At 42.3% G+C, this 22,063-nt stretch overlaps 6 protein-coding genes across 6 annotated transcripts; 3 read left to right on the forward strand and 3 right to left on the reverse strand.

Moving 5' to 3' along the window:
- Positions 1–817: 817 nt before the first annotated feature.
- Positions 818–2,115, forward strand: GCK72_011872 (uncharacterized protein; the record flags this gene model as incomplete). Its single annotated transcript, XM_053728727.1, has 5 exons — positions 818–841; positions 897–1,336; positions 1,385–1,559; positions 1,602–1,976; positions 2,023–2,115. The coding sequence occupies 5 exons, from the start codon at positions 818–820 to the stop codon at positions 2,113–2,115; spliced, it is 1,107 nt and encodes a 368-aa protein (XP_053588304.1).
- A 379-nt stretch (positions 2,116–2,494) lies between these two features.
- GCK72_011873 (uncharacterized protein) lies at positions 2,495–4,156 on the reverse strand (the record flags this gene model as incomplete). The annotated part of the gene is made up of 4 exons (XM_003103088.2): positions 2,495–2,744; positions 2,800–3,237; positions 3,289–3,998; positions 4,046–4,156. The coding sequence occupies 4 exons, from the start codon at positions 4,154–4,156 to the stop codon at positions 2,495–2,497; spliced, it is 1,509 nt and encodes a 502-aa protein (XP_003103136.2).
- A 601-nt stretch (positions 4,157–4,757) lies between these two features.
- GCK72_011874 (uncharacterized protein) lies at positions 4,758–7,671 on the forward strand (the record flags this gene model as incomplete). Its single annotated transcript, XM_053728728.1, has 8 exons — positions 4,758–4,852; positions 4,939–5,054; positions 5,116–5,259; positions 5,307–5,488; positions 5,542–5,713; positions 5,771–5,934; positions 6,523–7,252; positions 7,298–7,671. The coding sequence occupies 8 exons, from the start codon at positions 4,758–4,760 to the stop codon at positions 7,669–7,671; spliced, it is 1,977 nt and encodes a 658-aa protein (XP_053588305.1).
- Positions 7,672–8,080: 409 nt separating this feature from the next.
- Positions 8,081–11,803, forward strand: GCK72_011875 (uncharacterized protein; the record flags this gene model as incomplete). Its single annotated transcript, XM_053728729.1, has 6 exons — positions 8,081–8,617; positions 9,286–9,430; positions 9,475–10,401; positions 10,875–11,112; positions 11,550–11,626; positions 11,673–11,803. 6 exons carry the CDS (start codon positions 8,081–8,083, stop codon positions 11,801–11,803), a joined length of 2,055 nt encoding a protein of 684 aa, XP_053588306.1.
- Positions 11,804–13,021: 1,218 nt separating this feature from the next.
- GCK72_011876 (uncharacterized protein) lies at positions 13,022–16,383 on the reverse strand (the record flags this gene model as incomplete). The annotated part of the gene is made up of 12 exons (XM_053728730.1): positions 13,022–13,142; positions 13,214–13,692; positions 13,736–13,836; positions 13,954–14,094; positions 14,220–14,325; positions 14,373–14,531; positions 14,702–14,830; positions 15,028–15,120; positions 15,629–15,715; positions 15,783–15,911; positions 16,051–16,071; positions 16,363–16,383. The coding sequence occupies 12 exons, from the start codon at positions 16,381–16,383 to the stop codon at positions 13,022–13,024; spliced, it is 1,587 nt and encodes a 528-aa protein (XP_053588307.1).
- Positions 16,384–16,609: 226 nt separating this feature from the next.
- On the reverse strand, positions 16,610–20,270 carry GCK72_011877 (uncharacterized protein; the record flags this gene model as incomplete). The annotated part of the gene is made up of 7 exons (XM_053728731.1): positions 16,610–16,792; positions 16,847–17,158; positions 17,206–17,370; positions 17,599–17,697; positions 17,749–19,629; positions 19,685–19,972; positions 20,076–20,270. 7 exons carry the CDS (start codon positions 20,268–20,270, stop codon positions 16,610–16,612), a joined length of 3,123 nt encoding a protein of 1,040 aa, XP_053588308.1.
- Between the last annotated feature and the right edge of the window lie 1,793 nt (positions 20,271–22,063).

The raw sequence follows: 22,063 nt of genomic DNA on the forward strand, positions 1-22,063 counted from the left end.
ATTAAAATTGAGTCAGTAACCATGACAGTACAATAAAGTGTCAGAACGCTAGATCAGCAAAGAAATACAAAGAAGGATCAACTCACGTATGATAATTGCAGCGTATAGATCCTTTCCTTTCTAAATGAATCTGAGGCGTGGACATTTAGGGATGAAGGTAACAGGGAGATTAATAGAATGGGGGAGAGCAGTACTGGCAATATCTAGACAGGATCATCGAGGAACGAACGAAGAAGTGACGAAGATTTCCTCGACAGACATCGTGGAAACGGAAGGTAACGTCGATTATCGAAGTGAAATAAAGGAAATCATTGAAAAAAAATTGGTCATACTTACTAGGAAAAGTCATGCAGTCAGTTTGGAGTTATAGGATGTGACCTATATCATTGAAAAGCAGAGAAAGTGCTGATTCCAAATATATATTCAGGTTTTATCCTCCAGTCCTGGTATTCGAGAAAAACGAGGCAGAGGTTCTGAAAATTGACAAATTTGTTACCTTTCTGACACGTGAAACACTTTTTTGCAATTTTCGCGTGTAATTGTAAAGGTAATAATTTGTAATTTTTCCGATTTTAACCTCATTTTTCTCGAATACCAGGTCTCGAGGGCAAAAACTGAATACATATTTGGAATCAGCGTTTTCTCAGCTTTCTAATGATACAAGACCTGTCCCATAACTCCAAACTGGCTCCATGACCTTCCCTGGTAAATACGTGTATTATATATATTCTCCACGTGAAACAAAATTAAGCAACTAAAACACCGAAAACTCCTCATTTCACAATTCTAGAAGGAAACGATTTGATCAAAACGAAAAATGACTTCGGTTATGGTTATTGAGGTGATTCCCCTCCTCCCCCACAAAACGATCTCACTCCTAAATATTTATTTCCCAGAAATCTCCAAAAATCAATCATGACGATGAGGTGTTCGCTCTACTGTACAAAATACTCTCCTCTAAACTGACACCAACAATCGGTGAGGATCTCGAGAAGATCTATCAACTCAGTGTCGAAATCACTCCATCGGAAATAGCGAAGCTAACCGAGAAGATGAAGAAATCATTTCTCGAGCAACCATGTCTTCTGGTCATCGGAAATGAGCCGATCACAGTGGTCGCCGATATGCATGGCCAATCGATTCATCTTCTTCGGATTCTGATGACATGCGACGTGCCGCCCGCTCAGAAATTCCTATTCTTGGGTGATTACGTGGATCGAGGCACACAAAGTGTCGCCGTGATTTGTCTGTTGTTCTGTCTGAAGCATCGTTATCCGAACCACGTTTACTTGCTACGTGGCAATCATGAAGATGTGAATACCACGCTGAATTATGGGTTAGTAAGAGATGTTTCAACTGATTCCTGATTCCTCAGACGATTCAGATTCTACGACGAGTGTCTTGAGCAATGGAAATCCGAGGAAATCGGAGAGATTGTGTGGAGACAATTCGTAGAAACATTCAATTGTATGCCTCTAGCAGCTGTAATCGGTGGAAAAGTGTTCTGCTCTCATGGCGGTATCTCACCGTCAATGGAGACCATCGAGGATATAAACTCAGTTAGTTCTGGTTACCTCATAAGCACTCCCAAAAACTTTCAGATTGAACGCCCTAATATTGTGCCTCCGTATGGCTTGGCTTGTGATCTCCTCTGGTCAGATCCAGCGCAACCGGGAAGAAATGGTTGGGGGCTTAGTCATCGTGGAATCTCCTTCACTTATGGAAAAAGTGTCGTCGATGAGTTTTGCTACAAGAATGAGATTTCCGTGGTGATCCGAGGACATCAACTGTTCAAGGAGATGTATCCTCAAGGGTGTGTGCTTCGTTTCGGTGGACGCCTCATCTCACTGTTCTCCGCATTGAATTACGAGGGACATCGGAATAATAGTTCGGTGCTGAAACTAGAATTTGTTGGGCAGAAAGTGAAGGTGAAGCAAGTACAATACAGATGTCGGCATTATGTTCAGTTGAAAAATGTGGGTGGTTTAGATAGAGGTCTAACCTAAACAGGACGAATTTCAGCATGAAATCTTGGCGTGTCAAGACATGAAACAAGCTCAGAAACAATCTAGGAAGAATGCATCGACAATGGGAAGTGTGATGGGAAGAATTTGAGGGAACAACAAATTAAAACCGTGAATTCATCGACACATTGAGCAGAGTTATTAGACAAAAAAGGCATTAAAATAAAACAGAAACCGATTACTTGGCAAAGAAAACAACGGAGTATTTTTTGAATGCTTTCGGGGTGGTTTAAAACATATAAAAACAGAACAGGTGGAGAAATGAAATGTGATGATGAGGATCAAATGAAGCGGAAAAAGTAACGGGGATAGGGAAGGAAGGCATGGAATTGAAACAGCTCGAAAACAATTATATAAAAATGATATATTGAGAATAAACATATATGCTGTCAATTCAAAAGATCGAATTTAGCGAACGATCATTTGAATTAACAGTAGTATACTCGTAGATAACTATAGGGTCAAGAAATCTAGTGTTTGAAAATGGTACAGATAACAGTCATATTGTCACATCCGGTTCCATCTCCCTCGGTCGAGTCGGCCAAGCAGTGGTCACATAGAGCATCGCAGATCTCGGCACAAGTCTTTCCTTTGGCGATAAGATCACGGACGAAGTCGACGACTTGTTGAGATTCCATGGAGTTCCAGATTCCATCACAAGCGACGACGAGGAACTCGTCGTCGGCGGTGAGATCTTCGATTTTGATATCTGGGAAAGCACTGAAAATGATATATTTGAATGGTATATAACAAGTGGCAACATTATGTTACATACGTGATCATTTGATCCTTGAGCTCCATTTTGTGGTTCTTCTTGTAAGCATGGTCTCCAAGAGCACGCGACAAATTGAGTCCCCCGTTGACACGCCCATCCTCGATAGCTCCTCCAGCGGCGTGGATTCTAGCAGTCTCAACCTCATCCTCTGGTTTGTGATCAACCGAAAGATCGATCGCCTTTCCAGCACGACAAAGAATCGCGCGAGAATCTCCAGCGTTCGCAACGATAACCTTCTTGTTTCCAACAAGAACGACGCACGCAGTGGTTCCCGAGTCCTCTCCTGGAACCTCGCCACCTCCTCCAAGCATAAGCGGTCCGATATCACCCTCCTCCATGTCCTCATCGGATTCCTCATCTTCCACTTCTTCCTCATCGGCAACGAACTCTTGGTCAGATTCGTCGTCTTCTTCGGTAGCGACATCTGCTGCGGGACCACTGAAAGAATTACTTTAGTTTTGTTTGAAATAGTTGGAAGTAAGAAAGTACCTCGACGAAGATGGCGCAGCAGTTTCAGCCGAGGAATCAGCAGCGTCATCAGACTTTGACTTCTTAGCTTCGGATTGAATTGGGGACTTGCTGCATCTCTTTTGGACCTTCTTCTTTGGAGTTTCCTTTTTCTCTCCTTCTTTCTGAGTCTCTTCTGCCTTCTCCTCATCCTTCTGTGATTCTCCAGCTTCCTTGTCTTCCTTCTTCACTTCTCCATCATCTTCTTGCGAATCGTCTGCTTCCTCTTCTTCTTCATCCTCATCCTCTTGCTCCTCCTCATCTTCGTCTGAATCAGAACCGATTTCAGCATCTCCTTTCGCCAAGAACGCGGAAAGCAGCGATTTTCCCAATCCAGCACCACCGTATTTTTTAAGCAGCTCAGCAATTGGAATTGAGGCTTCCTCTATAGTATCAATGCGATCGGCTTCGTCCTCGCCATCTTCTCCTGGCGTTCTCTTCGGTGCTTCTCCATCGCCGGACAACTCTTTCAGCTCTTTCATCGAATCTTCCGCACGAATGAAGTCGTCGAAATCGACGAACGCCGTTTGAAGACAGCTTCCAATATCGTCCGCCTCCCAGAATTTTCGCTCTTTTAGAAAGTCTGGCAGTTTTGCGGAGGTGAATTTCGAGACTTCGGTTCCACCATGACCATCGTAGACAGCGAACATGTGCCAGCCGGTGTGAAGATCGACGACACAGTTGTGGGCGTCCTAAATCATTAATTTAGAGAAAAACTGCTTCGAAAATACAAAAATACCTCCTGGTTGGCTCTCCAACCTTGCATTGTCGTGCAGGCATAGCTGAACCCATCACCGGAACCCTCCTCCTTCTCCTTGTCGACAACTGGTCTATTCAGATAGGCACCCATTTTGAATAGCCTGGAAAAAAGAGCGTATAGTTGGAATTAGAGTTTAAAAAAGTAAAAAATAACGGCTACTCTACTCAAGAGCGATACTCACGAAGTTAGAATACTTTATGGGATTGATTTGATAAAAATGCGAGTTATTTGAGTAATTTTGACAATCGTGATTGAGAAAAACAATAAGAAAAAGCGTCGAAACTTAAAAATTGAAGTTTAGGCCTAATTTCGGCGGAATTATTTATAGAAACAAGGATTTTTCGATAAATATCGATTGAATAGTGACCTCTGAAAATTCTAGAATTTTTATAAAATGAAAATATCCGGAAAACCAGTTGAAAAATTCGGATAAGCCGGCGAAATCCCGGTTTGAATTTTAAAACGCGCTGAAAATCTTCTAGGCCACGGCATCGAAAAACTAGTCCCCCAGCCACGATGTGAAAGTGCGCTCTAATGGTAAAGTCAATTATTTTTCCTTTATTTTTTCCTTATTTTTCGATTAGAAAATTTCGCAATATTTCAATGACTCACCCATTTAATTTACCAATTAATTTGTCAAGGGTGTGTCAAACATTTCAAAAAGTGAATTATTTCCTTTTCAGACAATGCCATGCCCTCGCTAGTCGCATTCAATCGGCAATGGAATATCGGCAGCGACGATTTTGTGTTTCCGGAGATTACGGAAGCGTTGGTGAGGATATCATGGTAAGTTTTAAGCTTGAAATTAAAGTTTTTATCGTTTTAAAACTTGAAAAGTTGAATTTTTATTAAAAATCACCGTTTTCTTGCAGGGTCGCCTTCGGAGTGTCCGTCTTTGTCTTCCACTTTCCACTCGCTTGTTCCACTCACAATTTGACTCTTCAATTTCTAGGTCTCCTAGTTATTAATGTGATAACTATATTTTTAGGTAATTTTGTATTAGAATTGTTTCAAAATAAGAAGAAAATCTGATGAAACTCATTTTTCAGCCATATTAACCGCTGTCATATCCGCTAGAGGCACTATAATGGATTCAGAGCCGAGAAGGCTGGTCCCACGGCTTTTGTATATAAGACTACCTATTTTTATCGCCGAAATTGCACTCACTATTCTCGCAACGGTACACGCATTCAGTAAGCTGACGATTTCTTTCATTATTATCGTAAAATAATGTGTTAAGGATCCACAAACGGAGGCGAAGGATGTGATTTTGCGACGATTGCGCGAGTGACGATAGTTTTGGAGTGGTTTCTGATTGTAACAGCTGTCGTTGGTCTTTTCATTGTATTCCATTTGACGGAGAACGATGTGGAGGACGGAGCGACGATTGCGCAGAGATCTTGGAGTCGGAGAATGAGAATTGTAAGGATTTCAGTAGTTTTTAGGGATGTAATTGATGAAAATTGAATTTTCAGTTCAAAATTGGTCAAGACACCTCAATGAGAGCTGCGCTCGACGATCTTGCCACCCTGATCTCCTCATTCTTCGTCGATTCTGACCTGGTGCCGAGTGATGTGGTAGCTGGTTTACTTCTGGCTTATCACTCGCCTAACAACCAATATCCACCGGTCAAAGAGAAAGAAAATTGTATACATTTTTAAATTTTAGTCTGATATTTTCATCTAAAACTTTGTTTTTGTTTAGCGTCCCGCCCGAAATGGATGAATCTGAAAGACGCTGAGTATTTTCTACACCATGCCTCGTGTGTCTACGGTTGGCCAACATATATACTATACAACTGTGGGCTGAAATCGATTTTTCGGCTATTCAGAAAGCTACAATGTTGTGGAAGAATGCGTTGTGCTCAGGTAATAATAATAATAATTAGTCTGAAAATTGAAGAATTAACTCCGCTAACTCATCGGGGTCTTTTCTATTACATCTCATAGCTTTTCTCTACTACCCCTAACTTTTTTCTTTGCGTCGTGTAGAATTCTGAAGACACTATCGATTCCATGACGACGACGCAACGTATCGAACTGAAGGAAGTTGGGAAATTAGTCAAAAAGGTACAGGATAAAGTGGTTTTGGCAGAAGAATCTAGAGACCTTCCAGACGTAACTCGGCCTTTCAATTAGCTCATATTCTATTAAGTACTTTTCAACACGCTGATTTGGATTGGATAACATGTTCGAAATCAGTGTGTTGAAAAGTACTTAATAGAACACGAGTCAATTTGAAAGGCCGAGTTACGTCTAGAACATTCCCAAGTCAGTGAAACTTCTGTCAAAACCCTCCAAACAAAATCGGTGTGACGTTCATTGGTTGGTTTTCAATTAGATCGGTGATGGTTGCACGCTCACTCACTCACACTTTTTTAGCACGTTCTCTATTTTCTTTCTGGAAACTCAATTTCTGGAATTGCAGTTCTGAAATTTCAGTTCTCAAATTTCCAGGGTCAATCAATGGTCGTGGAGGACAATTGCTGCTACTGTAACACTGCGGCAGTGGTTCTTGCCAACGAGGCGCGCAACATCGACCTTCAATTCATGTCTTTCCGAAATCGTCTGTACGAAGTTCCATTCGCTGTGATTGCTGACCACGACCGGAAATCTATAGTGATTACTATACGAGGGTCTTGCTCGTTGATAGATCTTGTCACTGATCTGAGTCTAGAAGACGAGTTGATGACAGTGGACGTCGATCAGGATGCCACGTTGAGTCAGGATTCAGAAATCGATAGACGAGGAGAAGTGAGAGTGCACCGAGGAATGTTAAGAAGTGCTCGTTGTGTATTCGATATATTGAACAAGAACAAGATTCTCAACGACCTTTTCATCAGTAATCCCACCTACCAACTAGTCGTCTGTGGTCACTCGTTGGGAGCCGGCGTGGGCTCTCTTCTCACAATGCTTCTGAAACAAGAGTACCCATCGGTGAGATGCTACGCGTTCGCACCGCCAGGATGTGTGATCAGCGAGTTCGGACAAGATGAAATGGAGAAGTATGTGATGAGTGTGGTCAGTGGAGACGATATCGTGTCCCGAATGTCATTCCAGTCGTTGCATCGACTTCGAGAGCGAGTTTTCCAGGAGTTGACTGCGTGCCAGCGAGCAAAACACGAGATTCTGATTCGAGGGGTCTATCAGTTGTTTTTCAAGTATCCGTGGCAAGATGAGCTCTCAGGTAACACATTTCGGCGGCGGCTTCTCCCAATTTTTTATTTTCCAGGTATTCCTCGCCCCTCCTCTGACTCTCCCACTGCTGACTTGGAATCCGCTCTTCTGACTCGTCGAAATTCGTATGGATCTGCAAACGACGCTGCTGCCAACGATCCTCCACCATCGCGGAATCCAGAACATAACAAGCGTCTTCAGTTATATGTACCTGGCCGGACGGTCTACTTGTCATCTCAAGACGGTGTCACCAGCGAGACATGGATTGACCCGAAATGCTTGAGTGATGTGAAACTATCGGTCTCCGTATTATCCGATCATCTCCCCGCCGCCGTTCAAAAACTGCTCAGTAGTGCTTCCTCGTCGGATTCTGAGATAGAGCCGAATCCAAATAATGTAGAAGTTGTAGTGACAAGTCAACCGGTTTAACATATCATGTATTTATTCTTAATTTCAGCTCGGTTCAGTGTCATTCCCCTCCCTTTGATTGTAGTCACTTCGCATTTCAATTCATAACAAAACTGGTGTTACTAGTCATAATTTCTCTCGGAGACATTTTGAAAGTCTCTTCCCAAAGCATTGGTAAATTTCTATTGCATAATCACCCACCCACCGATCAAATCAAATTTGTCCTTGAACGAGGCGCCCCGCCACATCATTGATCACACTTTTCTTCTGTGAGATAAGAATTTTTGTTTATTTGTATCATTCTCTTTTTCACTTTTTCCTTCCACTGTTATTTTCTCTCCGAAATAAAATAAAATAAAAACAATAAAATTGATGTAATTTCCTTCCTAACACCCGGTTTCCACTAACCCATTTATATCTTTCAGAATTCATGCTTTCCCCCGGTGACGTGGTGTTCTATTCACGTGGCACTTCTGAATTTTGTGATGCCGTCGAACAAGTCGTCGCGAACAACACATTGTTCCACGTGGCACTGGTTTCAGTGACCGGGACGGTGATAGAAGCCACGACAGATGGCGTCAAAGAGTCCACTCTTCAAGAGAGTATTCTGGAGAATGAGCCTGGTGTCGTGGAGATTCTGAAGTTAGACGATGAGATTCCGGAGATTGAGATTCTGAAGGCTGCCACGTGGTGTCGTTCGAAAATTGGATTGCCTTATAATGACTTGTTCTCTGCGGATTTAATGAATTCTGAGGGAAAGGAGTCGTATTACTGTAGCCAGCTAATCACAGAAGCGTTCCGTGGCGTTGAGATGCATTGGCCAAAACATACTCTGAATTTTTTGGATTCTGATGGGAATCCAATTGAATTCTGGACGGAATATTATAAAAAGAGAGGGAAGCGTCAAGTGCCACAAGGCGGGGAAGGCTCTCATCCGGCTCAATTGAGAAAGAGTCCAGTGCTAAGGGTTCGTCAATGATGTCCTTCTGCAATTTCTCTGTATCTCTTGATTTCGCACGTTGTTTTTTTTCCAGTTCCGTTAGAGCGCATTTGTAAAACTCGAAAATTCGAAAATTTGTTCCTCGAAACTACAAATTGAAACTAATCCAATATTATCTAAATCTGAATAGAAGAGTGTCCTGGCCTAGGATATACAATTCGGCCATCGTGATATTCCACGATGACGTCACCCGACATAGCTGAAACGAGATCTACCGGAACATTTTGGGGGAAAACTCAAATTTTACCGCAATTCTTCGACTTTCAAGTGATTTTTTTCTGGAAAATTACTTGAAACTCGGAAAATTCAAAATTTCAGCTGTGTCGAGTGACGTCATTTTTGTGGTGGAATATCACGATGGCCGAATTGACGGATTCTAGGCCAGGACACTCTTCTATTCAGATTTTGATAATATATGAAAATGGGGTAAGATCGCTCTGAAAACTGTTGGCACAATGCCAAAAAAGTTGGCTGAGCGCCAAATTCAAATTTGCTAAGAACTTTTACCGCGACGCGCACGCAACGTGACTCGGAAAAAAGTGTTAATCTGCTGTGACGTCACTAATCCTTTCCCCACGTCTCCTTCGTTCTTTCCTTATATATGATCTAACCCTTCCCAACTATAAATATTCCAGCTAAAAATGCGAATCTTGCCGAATATGATGAATCTCAACACATTAAAAGACTCGAAACTCCTTGAGTTATCTTCCCATTTTGTCGGCGGAAACCACGTGGAATTTCCATCGGATCGCCAATTTCCAGTTATTGAGCCGAGAAGTGGTGAGTGGTATTCTTTCAGTGTCTAGTGAAACGAATTCCTTCAGGGAAAACACTTGCCACGTGGCACTTCGCAACTCGAGATCAAGTGGATACTACTGTAAAAACTGCGAAAAGTGCACAAAAGAAATGGGCGGCCTCGTCGTGGATGGAAAGGAATGAGGTGTTGAAGAAGACGGCGGATTTGCTGAAAACACATTGTAACGATATCGCTTATTGGGAATGTGTCAGTAATGGGAAACCGATTGCCGAGGCGAAAGCCGATGTACTTTCTTGTGTCGACACTTTCAATTTCTACTCGGGAATCGGTCATGATCTTCTCGGCCGTCATGTTCCCCTCGACGCCTCTCGTTACGCCTACACTCGTCGCCTCCCCGTCGGCGTTGTCGCTGCCATCGGCGCATGGAACTACCCGATTCAAACATGCACATGGAAAACTGCTCCAGCGCTCGCTTGTGGCAATTCGGTGATCTACAAGCCTAGTCCACTATCACCTGTTACCGCATTGATTCTGGCTGAAATTCTGAAGTCCGCTGGTCTACCAGATGGAGTGTTCAATGTGATACAAGGAGACGCGGAGACAGCTCAAGACCTGATTCTACATGATGATGTGTCGAAAGTGTCGTTTACTGGAAGTATCCCGACGGGAAAGAAAATAATGAAAGCGTGTGCGGAGCGAAATATCAAACCAGTCACACTCGAGTTAGGCGGCAAATCCTCATTCATAATATTCGAAGATGCAGACGTGGATTCTGGGGTGTCTTGTGCAATGATGGCCAACTTCTATAGTCAGGGACAAGTTTGCTCGAATGCATCGAAAGTGTTGGTGCATAGAAGTGTGTTGAAAGAGTTCACCGAGAAGTTGGTCAAGTTGACGAAGACGATGAAAGTGGGGGATCCATTGCAGGAGGATACTAAAGTTGGAGCACATATTTCAGCGGAGCACCGGAATAAAGTCGAAGGATATATAAGTTGTAAGCATCCTTTCAGTGCCGTTCAAAAGGTTGTAAACTTTGGCCGTTTTCAGTTGAAGTTGTGTAACTTTGAGAGTGTGTCATGGTTATTCTAATTGTCCTATCAAGTAGATTTTTAATGAATTATACAGATAAGAAATACAGCTTCATTTTTGTAGTTGACAACTTTTTGTACGGACACTCCTTAACAAGTTACGTATCAAAAATCGCTCTATTTTGCATTGAAATTGGTCGATTTGAGAGAATTTATTTGTCGATATGTAACTCTCCAGCGAGTGTCCGTACTAAGAAGTTGTCAACTACAAAAAGGAAGCTCTAGTTTTGATCTGTATAATTCATTAAAAATCTACTTGATAGGACCGTCAGTATTACCATGACACACTCTCTAAATAGGACAGTCTTGAACTGAAAACGGGCAAAGTTTACAACTTTTTGACCGTGAAGCAAATCATATTTTGTTTACTTTTCTGCAGCCGCCACAGCCGAAGGAGCCACCAAGATATTCGGTGGAGATCGTGTGACTGCTCATGGACTCGAAGGTGGCTACTATCTGTCTCCTTGTATTCTCACTGACATCACACCAAAGATGACAGTCTATCGAGAAGAAATATTCGGTGCCGTTTTGCTAATTATTCCATTCGAAACTGAGGAAGAGGCTGTCAGAATAGCGAATGATACGAATATGGGATTGGCTGCTGGCTTGGTGACAAAGTGAGTTAGTGAGAAGAATTATTTAAGTATTTCTTATTGTAGATTCCGAAACTTCAGAAAATTCTAAGAAACTTTTCTAATTGACTCAAAATGAGCTTTCATGGAGCAGTTTTTCCACGCGGCCGTGTAGTCCTCTCGGACAAGACTTTTGCTCAATTCCACGCTTACTCACTTTTTCCAACCAATCTTCGTTGCTTTTCATTTTTTTTCAACGTAAATGTTGGAAAAAGTTAGGAAACGAAGAATTGAGAAAAATTCTTGTCCGAGAAGACAACACGGGCAGCGGAAAAACTCTTCCACGAAAGCTCCCGAGAACGGGAATTGTAGCGTTTTTTTAGCATATGCGTCAATAAGATATGTTTCTTAGAATTTTCCGAAGTGTCAGAATCTGAAATATAAAATATGACTTCAGTCTTTAATAAAATTACGACTTTCAGAGATTTGGCAAGATCGTATCGAGTGTCGGAACAGCTCAATGCTGGAAATGTGTATGTTAATACATATAATGATGTTTGTAAGTTAAAACTATTTTGTTTAATTGTAACAATCTTTAATTCCAGCGCCACTCGTCCCATTCGGTGGTGTCGGTGAGTCAGGATTCGGTCGTGAAAATGGAATCGCCGTGCTGGAACACTACACTCATCTCAAATCAGTCTTTGTGAACACTGGCTCCTGTCCTAACCCGTTCTAATTAGAGGGGTTTAAATATTATTTACAGATAGAGATATACAAATTTTATTTGAATGTATTAAGAAAAAAAAACTAGACGAAATGAAATTTTGAAAATAAATGCGTAATTGTATATGCAAAATCATAGAAAACGGAAGGCAGTTTCTGAGCATTAGTCACAAATTTGTTGTTTAAATGAAGGAGAATAGAAAAGAAAAGATTAAAAAAGAAGGAGGATTATCTATATGTTGAAAAATTGGCACTGGAAGCAAAGGGAGACGAAAAAGTAACTGAAAATGTATTGGGAATCAGAAAAGGGGCGGGGCTTATATATTCAGAATTATGGGGAATTGAAAAGAAAATGAAAAATCATGAAGCGGAAAAATGGGGGAAAGTGAGCACCGAAAGGAAGTGAATGAATAGGGCAGGAAGCGAGCGGATCTTTTTTTTTTTGAATTTTGAATATTTGTTGGGAATTTATCAATATCTCAGTAGAGCGCAGTTTCTGGCACACCGGGGCACAAAATGGCAATGACGTGTGGAAGTGGGGGTGGTTAGAGAACTGCTTAACGACGACGTCTATCGTCATTCAGGGTTTGCTCACGTTTGTAGTTGTACTCTTGGGAAGCCTCGCTGGAAGAGAAATAGGTAATTATATGGATTGTGGTTTAATTATTCCTAATTTTAGGAACAACTTTTTTGTATGGATCAAATCTAGAAATAGATGAAATACAGAAAAAAAAACCAAATTGAAACTATAGCATGCACTAACTAGAGAAGGTCATTGGGCCAGTTTGAAGTTATGGGACATGATCTATATCATTGGAAAGCTGATAAAACGCTGATTCCAAATATATGTTCAGTTTTTGCCATTGAGGCCAGGTATTTGAAAAAAAACATGGTCAAAGTTCGGTAAAATAGAGAATTATTACCTTTTTAACAAAAAAACATGTTTCGCGTTCCAGAAAAGTAATAATTTGTCATTTTCAGAACTGTGACCTAATTTTTCTCGAATACCAGCTTTCCAATGATATTGGTCACGCCCCATAACTCCAAACTGAGTTCGTGACAGTTCACAGTTAGTATATACAGTACACCCAGAGGTGATAACTTGTGTTGACTGATACTGTAGTCCTTTGCTGGAAACACATCGAACTCCAAACATTTTCAGTAGTATAAAATGGTTTTTCGAAAGAAAACAACTACAATCAATTCGAAATAATCGAAATATGTACAAAACTTACGAGAAATCAACTGGCTTTCCATCTCTGCCCGAACGTCTTCCACTGTTGGCATGTCTGTTCTTGTCGAATGTCTCGTATCCTCCTGGAAGTTGCTCGGTTCTGTGGTCACGCTCGTTCCTGGAACAATTTTAATTTCATATCGATCACTGATCACTGATCAACTAATGATCACTGATCATCAAGCTTACATGTTTCCAGCTGGCATTGGCATCAAAAGAGAGTCACGGAACTCGGCCTCAAGTCTGCTCATATCATCGTCATAGCGACGAACCTCACGTCCCACACCGGCACGTCCAGCATCATCCCAATCAGCGTAGCTGCGAGACTTGCTCACCGGACGGAAGTATGGATCCTCCTCACGACGGTAGTCTCCACCACCACCACGTCTTGGAAGAGTTGGTGGGAACTCGACGAACGGCGAGACCTGTTGTTGAGATCCACGACGGAACGAGGAGACCGAACGACGATCGTCGTGAGCAGCGTCACCGGTGAAGACGTCACGAGTCGAGTAGCTCTTGTGCATTCGCTGACCGCCTCCATTCGCTCCCTCACGGTAGAACGATTGACGAACGTCTCCGTTTGGTACGTATTGAAGCTCACCACGTCGCAACGAATCCGACAACGAACCGTAACGCGCATGCGCTATTCCGCGGTTGAAGTTGTCGTCCTGAATGAATAATTAGGATAGCATTTAAAAGAGAAAGACTCACGTAATTGTTATGTTGCTGACGACGAGTGGTTTCTTGGCGGTAATAGGTTTCTTGACCTCCTGGAACATATCCGCCACGGCTCAATGAGCTACTACGGTGACCTGAAAGTTTTGTTGTTAGTGTTGTTAAAAAGACAAAATAATCTGCTCATTAGCTATTGTTAAACCAAAAACATTTAAAAAACCCAAAGAATCAGAATAAGTAAAGAAAACCCGTACGACTATCTCTGCGTGCTTCATCAGCAGCTGCATAGGCCTCTCGAACCACTTTGTTCATCTCCTCCTCAGTCATCGCCCGGTCAGCTTCACGCACGATCTGACGACGTGGAAGCGATGAAGTGATGGCTCCGACGCGATGCTCTGGAAATGGACATGGACGGTAAGAGGATGGACAGGACACGGAACCCAATGAAAGTGAATTTCTTGTTAGTGACACAAACAAAGAATAATAGAAGAAAGAAGAATACAAAAATATAATTTAATACCTTGGTATCCACCAGTATGTCCCTCCCATCCAGATTGATGACGAGAGGAGGAATGATGACGACTACGACGTTCTTTCTTCTCACGACGTTGCACACGGCGTTCAACCTATAAACCATTAATAGCTGAGAATTTCAACTTGTCTCTTTCAGTACCTCTTCAGTACGGCGAGTCTCCTCGAAACGTTGAACGGTCTCAGTGACAGTTGGTTTTCTGACAAACGACTTGACAACCTGGGTGTCGACAGTTGGGAAGAGCAATTGCTCACGACTTTCGAGCTCACGTCTCTTCATAATGCTACGCGGCTTGTCATCCTGAAAATGGTTTTTGTTTTCGCAGGAAAACGCTTCATGGAGTAAGAAGTGCACAGCGTACAACAACCACCACAGTAAGAACACATGCTAGATATAAGAGAGTGAGATAGAACTGAGGAAAAAACATAGGAGACTAATAACAATCTGAAAATGTTGTATAGATATGAAACCTGAATACGAATGACGGCCGATTGAAGATTTGGAGCCGAAGTGTAACGTTCGTGCTGTTCATAAATCTCGTGGCGACGAACGGGCGGTGGTGGTGGGGGCGGAGTCTTGGTGCGAAGAGGTGGGACCGTCTGTACGAGCAATTCAGATAGAATAGAAAGAAATTGAAAGATAGAGAGAAGAAAGACTCGGTCGTACGGTAGAAAATAGAAAATAATTTAGTAGTTTTAGTAATAATATTAGTCACTCGATGATCATATTAGTACCCAACGTGCGGTGGTGGTGCCAAAAATAGTAGAAAGGAAAAGAAAGGAAAAAAGTTTGAAACCTTGAGAATATCATATCTCGCTCCATTCATACTGACCACAGAGCGAGGCGAATAGTCCAGTGTCGAGAAATTCCACGTGGCAGTCGAGACATCCTGTTAGAATAAAAACTGGAGATGCTAAAGAAGTTAGAAAAAGGAAAATAGAAGGGGGAGATTTTGCAAAGGGTGTAATTATTGGAAGTTGAAAGGAAATTTATGGGGTTTTTTGGGACGGAAAAATAATAAATATCTATTACTTTTGTTTTTTTTTTCTCTTGCGAGTGCTCGCTTCACTGCACACTTGAATTCTATTGGTTAAAGATAGTGGAACAAATGACACATGGCAATAACAGTTTATATGTCCTACATTTTCAGTTAAAAAACCGAAATTTTCAGATGAAATTTTTTGTATACTAGTTGATAAGTCTCAGGAACAAAATAGCTATGTCAGAAATTAGAGATAACAGATTGAAACATATTTTATTTGCCTAAACGTTCAAATATCGTACACCTATGAATATCTATTCTGGAACTACGAAATCTGCCACGTGCCATTTTTACACTTCAAAAAGAAAGGTGAAGGGGGTAAGTGTCAATCAAACGGAAAAAACTAAAAACTAACCGTCACATATCCCGACTTGTCTTGATCCCTCTGCGTAGTCGTCGTCTCCACCGAGTTTCTTGACTCCAACAACTCACGTACTTGATCCTGAAGAGCGCCTAATGTGTTAAAAAGGAAAAAAAAGGAGAGAAAGCGAAGGTTTTTAATGCGACACCTTAAGATTGGAGGGCATCGGATCGGGATCCGTTTTGTAGATGTCCGACTCGACTAGCTTGTACTTGGATCGTCCATCTCGTTTTCGTAGCTCCTCGCCTCGCTTCGATATCTCGTCTAGTTCCGCGTTCTAATATAATTATAGTAATAGTAGTGTTAATTCTAGGCGGGGGTAGTTATTAACTTAGGGTTACGTTATTTCGGTCACACGTTTTCCTACAACTACCGTACTCCCTCCTAAAGAAGAATGAAAGAGAAGTAAAACTCACTGCTGGTGGCTTGTTGGCTTCCTGAAAAAAATAGAAAAATTAATAATTGGGATTTTTGAGAGAACGATTTGAAACATATATTAGGACTGGACATAGAGCAATGACAGGCTAGTAGAATTGAACATTCTAGGCCATACCTGTCATTGCTCTAAAACATTTATGAGAACTTTGAAACGACACTAGACAAATATAAACACACATGCACACATAAAATGATTTCCCTGGCTTGGAATTTTTGGAAAAGACTTAAACCATCTGAAATTGGTATCTATATATATATATAGATAGCTAAATAGAATTTTGTTATCTTACCTTTACATTCATCACTTCCATTTTCCATTTTTTGATATTTGAGCAATGAGGGTGAGAGGGGGCAGTTAAGTTACATTATATAAGTGAAAGAGGTTTTCTTGATGAGCAAAAAGCAGAAAGAGTTTGGTTTAGAAAAGATGAATTCAATATTGAGAAGAAGATTATGATTGTTTAGATATGAAAAAAAGAACAAAATTACAAGCGCTACTACATCCTATATTAAGAGAAAGAGATGAGGGAGGAGGCATTATAGAAATCGGGGATTGGGGCTCTGGCGATGAGAATGACGCGATGGAGCTCGAGAGGTTTGAGGTGTGGAGCCTGATGGCTGTTGAAGGCGTTGAGCCGATTCAGACACGTTTCGGATTAGTTTTCGAGTATGTCCTGGAGATGGGGAGAGAGCACGTTGATCGGGTAGTGGATCGGCTAGCTGAAATGCTTTGGAATGTTTAATGTAAGATATCCAAAAAACTGGTCAACTTACCCTATAACCAGGTGGGAGCGCCGGTGGCACATAGGCTCTTGCTCGATCATAAGAGTACGGTGTTGGACTCGGCGCAGTCGCTCTTGCGATATAATTTCGTGCTCTCGTCGCTCCGGGAGTTGTTGGTCTCTGCGAGTGATGATGATGATGGTGTTGTGGAGTTGGTTGTGGTGACAAAGGTATCGACGAGGCCGCCCGTGACATTTGCGGTGGACCTCTGGAGTCAGATCGAGATTGTCTTTGATGATGATGTGGAATCATAAGAGATGGGGAATCGATTCGTGTAGACGCGACAGAGTTTCGGCGGGACATCTGAACAAATGTTTTGTTTTTAAAAACATTTCATTTGATAATCTCACTTCTCTCGGTTGCTGATTATGAAGCGACATTGACATCGGAGGAGGCGGTGGTGGTGGAGGCCCCCCACCACAATAGTTTCCACCACCAGACGACTCGGTACGTCGTCTCTGATGATGTGGCTGTGGTGGCTCATAGTCTGGCATCGGGAAGTGCAACTGTTGCATCTGAAATGGTCAAATGCACACCAAAAACTGCACAGCAAACTTGAGGGATAGAGAGTATGCGTAAATAAGAGCTTAGCGAAGGGCAGAGGGGCAGATATATGTAGCTACCAAACATAATCAGTTGGGTTTCCCAAAAAAGTTAGAGTCCCGATTCAAGAGCCTGTGGTGGTGGTGGTACTGTACGCTATGACTTTTGTTCGAAGAATGACCTCCCTCCTAGAAACTTACGCTGTCCAGATGTTGTGTGCTTGACGCTGCACGAAGGTTTTGGATGGATCCTTCGAATTTCGACAGTCTACGTTGCACGTCCACGTGTCGCGGCATATCCTGAAAAATGAAAAATAGAACCAATTTTAGGACCAAGCGATTAAAACTCACTTTCTGTACAATCTGGGAACTATGTGGAGGCAGTTCATAAATCTTCTCCCAATCCGGCAAGTCTTGAGTTCTCCTTAAATCAATCTCACTTCCTCCATGCTGATGGTTCCTTCGCAGTTTTTGGCCGTGATGCCCGTTTTGCTCCAAGTCTAATCGATGATAGTTTCGTTGATGGATGATTTCCACGTTGTCAGTAGGTGACAGTAGCCCTTGAACCGACTGAGCCCTCTTTTTGACAACCTTGATAGCATTCGGAGCATGTGGATAGAATCCACCGCTTGGTGTATGCCTTTCCTTTCGGAAAACCGCTTTTGGACGGTGGCTACCATCGGGACTTGGTTGGATCACATACTTTGCTTGTCGTTTTGCTGGCTCATCCAGTGGCCCAACTCCATGACCTCTTCTAGGCGACGCTGGTGGACTACTAACCGGTGTGAAGTTCTTGTCCTCTTTTTTGTATCCAGGATCGTTCACGACTGGCTCCCATTTGTACTCTTCATTATCATCGTAGTTTTGTGGTACTCCTGGCGCGAAATCGATGGGTCTTGCGTTTGGCTCAACTGACATGGCTCTTCGAAGAGTTGGCCACACGTACGGCTTCTCTGGCGGTGGCTGCCACCTCTTACCCAATCGGTTTATCCGTGGTGGCTCATCTGGTTTCTCCACGAAAGTCTCTCGTCGTTTCAGTAAATCCACATCGTACGATTCTTTCTCGAGAAGCTCTTCTGATGTCAGAATCTCATTCTTCGCCACATCTCTCGGTCTTTCCACTATATAAGTTCTCTTCCAACTTGTCGGTGGTTGTTGTGGCTGATCCATTTGATCGGATAATGCCGAGATAGGTCTTGTCTCGAACACTTGGACAGGGTATGATTGAGGTTCTGGATCTTTGTATTGTTGAGGTTGAGGTGGTGGATAGTATTGTTGCTGAGGAGACGGTGGTGGCTGATGGTGGTGTTGTTGTTGAGGTGGATAATGAGAATGAGGCTGTGGAGAAATCGACTCCATGATTGGCACTGGAGACGTCACTCCATGAGACTGTTCATAAAGTCTTTGTTGCTGAATCTCCATCGCTCTGATCTGCTTACTCATGCTGATCATTTGTTGTTCTTCATGCCTATGAATCGCTTCTTGTTCTAATCTTTTCTGTCTATGATATTCATCAATTTTATCTGGATCCTGGAAGTTCTTAGCTAGCACCGAGTTCGGACGCTTCCTCTCTTTCTCCGATATCGGTGGCCACACCACAACTGACGGTTCCACGTTTCGAGAGTAGTTGTGTAGCTCAATCTCGGAAGCGGAAATCTCTCGTGTCTGCTGCAGAAGCCGGTGGTTTCCAAGACCATCACCTGACGGATCCACCGACTGACTTCGTGGATGTTGTTGGTACTGTTGGGGTTGTTGAGGTTGTCCTGGACTGACTTGCTCTAGCCGGAAAAATGGACCGTTGAAATTGGTGACCACTGGACGTGGACCATTCGGCCCACTTCTCATATTCCGATGCTTCTGCAGATTTTCATGCATAATTCTCGTCTTCTCATCCTCACTGAGATCCTCGAAATGTGTCGGTGTCCGACGATCTGACGGTCTTGGATGCATCTGTTGAGGATTTAAAGTGGTATGCTGCTCTTGATGAGACTGCTGATGATGGTGATGAGATTCCGATAGATTCGTCTGAGAATAGTATTGCTGAGAAGATGAATATCCTTTGAGAATCGATCTAGGTTGATGAGTTGGCGGTGGGCTCATTAACCGTTCCGGATAGTCGAAATCTGATGGAGCCGCTTGAGGTGGCGGAGGAGGTGGCGGTCCTTGTGGCGGGGCACGTTTCACTTGCACATTTAACTCCGATGGCGCAATAGGGTTGTTTTCGTAGACTGTCTAAAATATGATTGGGTTTTATTTTTGGGAAAATATCCATTTTTAGTCTCACTACCTTCTCTGGTGGCCTGATCGCTGGCTTGTGCTCACTTGCAATATTTTCTGTACTTCCCGGAGGGTATAGCAATTGAGATTTGGACAGAGGTCTGTTCAAAACAGGTTGTACAGTCGGAGGTGGATGATGTGATGGATGGGCTTGATGCTGTAGTACTGCTGGAACTGGAGGTGGTGATGGAGGTGGTGGATGATGGTTGTGTTGTGATGGCTGGTGTGGTGGTCCTTGACTGCTGCTATGACTATGTATATATGATGATGATTCTACGTGGTAGGAGGCACGACGTTCCTGAAAATAATGAAAATAGTAAAGATAATTAAAAAAACTGAAATTTCACTATTGACTTTCAACCTGACCCAAATCTCACTAAACCCAACCCAACACTTTTAACCTCTTCAACTTCTGGAATGTATGGCAAACTGATAGTTGGCTTCGTCCCAAACACAGTCCCCCTTCTCGGTGGACGAGATGACGACGCAGATCTTGAAGACGTCGAGGAGGACGCGACCCTCGCTAGATATTCGGCCCGTAACTGACGAACTGTTGAGTACGGTGGATCGTTGTCGTCGTCGTTAGATGAGGACATTTGAGGGGAGAGGTGGAGGGAAGAGCCTAATTATTGAATGTCAATAGAGATAGATGGTTTTTTTGTTCGAATCTCTGCACTCTCTCGAGACACACGGGCGAGATACTCTTAGAGCTCTCAAAAAATGGATTTAAAAAAAGAGATGAAGACAAAAAGGTAAAAGGTGGAGATTTTAAGGAGTGACAGGGAGAGAGTTATCAAAAATTGAATGAATTTGTGAAATAATGATATATTATATGTTTGAGACTGGAAATTTTCAAAAGTTATTCTCAAGACTAGATCCGCTCAACGTCTAGGCCCATTGTTGTCAAAGATAATCTAGTACCGAAAACAGAATCCCCAAATATTTGAAAAACCCCTCAAAAAGTCCCAATTTTTTGACTGATTTCTGAATTTGCAGAAAAATCGAAAACTCTCGAGGGCAACAAAAAAGATGAAGTGTTGAGCAGACGAGAGAGCCGACCACTACGGTATGTACTCGAATAAACAGAGAGAAGGTAAGAGAGAGAGAGAGATGGAAAAAAGGTTTTGAGATGGTTGGGGGAGAGAGAAAGAGTGAAAAAGTTATGAGGTGGTTTTAGGGTGAAGAGAGTGGAGAAAATACAACACAATGTTGGACATTTTTCTCACCCCAACAATACACAACACCGCCCATTGGGAAGCGAAGGAGGAGGGGAGGTAAATAGTAAATACACAGAAGCAAGCAACTAGTGATTAGAGAGGAGAAAAATGAGGACGCTCAAAGTTCTAATGACCACAAAAAATGAAACAATCAGTTGTGAACAAAAAAATTGAAAAGTAAATAGACCTAACTAGGAAAAGCCACCGAGTGACCGTGGAGTTATAGGGCGTACCCTATATCATTTGAAAGCAGAGAAAACGCTGATTCCAAATTTTCACCTACTTTTTCTCGAATGCCAGGGCTCGAGGGGAAAAACTGAATGCATATTTGGAATCAACGTTTTATCAGCTTTCCGATGATATAGGTCACGTCCTATAACTCCACGGTCACTCGGCAGCCTTTCATAGTAAGAAGTGCTCGTGGTTTCCAAAACCACAGTTGTTCTAGAGTATTCAGAAAAAGCTGATTTGTTATCTACTATTTGAAACATCTAAAAAACGCATAACTCTGAAATTTAAAAGAAATTTCATTCAAAAATCCTTAGAGCTGCACTTTCGTAGTTGACCATATTTTCAAAAATACACTTCCGGTGAATCTATAGTTCAATAGTTTGTAACTTTTTAGAAAGAGCATATACAAACATACAACTTGTCAACTATAAATATAGAGATCTAGATTATGTTTAGCACCAGAACTTTCTTTCTAAACTAATATTTTCAACTGCTTACTGTTTGGGCTATTCTATTGACCATTCAAAAAGGTACATACTCTATAAGTTTGAAACATTTCAAAAACCGCCAAAACATGGAGATTGAGTCAAAAAGTGGATAATACGAGAGACCGGCGGGAGGAGAGTGCTCTCGGCCCGGGAACTCCTAGGATTTCGACGAATGTGTTTGTCTTTCTTGTTTCGTATGTTAAAAACGAAAAGAGCGACTAGGAGGAAAAGAGAAAGCAAAAAGAAAATTTGGGGGGAAAAAGGACAGAGGTTGTAGAAATTTTGGTGGAGACAGTTGTGATCGGGGAAGGAAAGGAAGGAGAGCGCACGCACACGGAGCATGAACACTTATCACCATGAGCAAGCACTATTACGAGGAGGGGGGTCAAAATGCGTGTTTCCATGATGGTAGAACACATAAGAACATAAGAATGATTTGAGATTATGGTCACT

The sequence above is a fragment of the Caenorhabditis remanei genome, chromosome III, assembly GCF_010183535.1.
Source record: "Caenorhabditis remanei strain PX506 chromosome III, whole genome shotgun sequence".
NCBI classification, from domain to species: domain Eukaryota; kingdom Metazoa; phylum Nematoda; class Chromadorea; order Rhabditida; family Rhabditidae; genus Caenorhabditis; species Caenorhabditis remanei.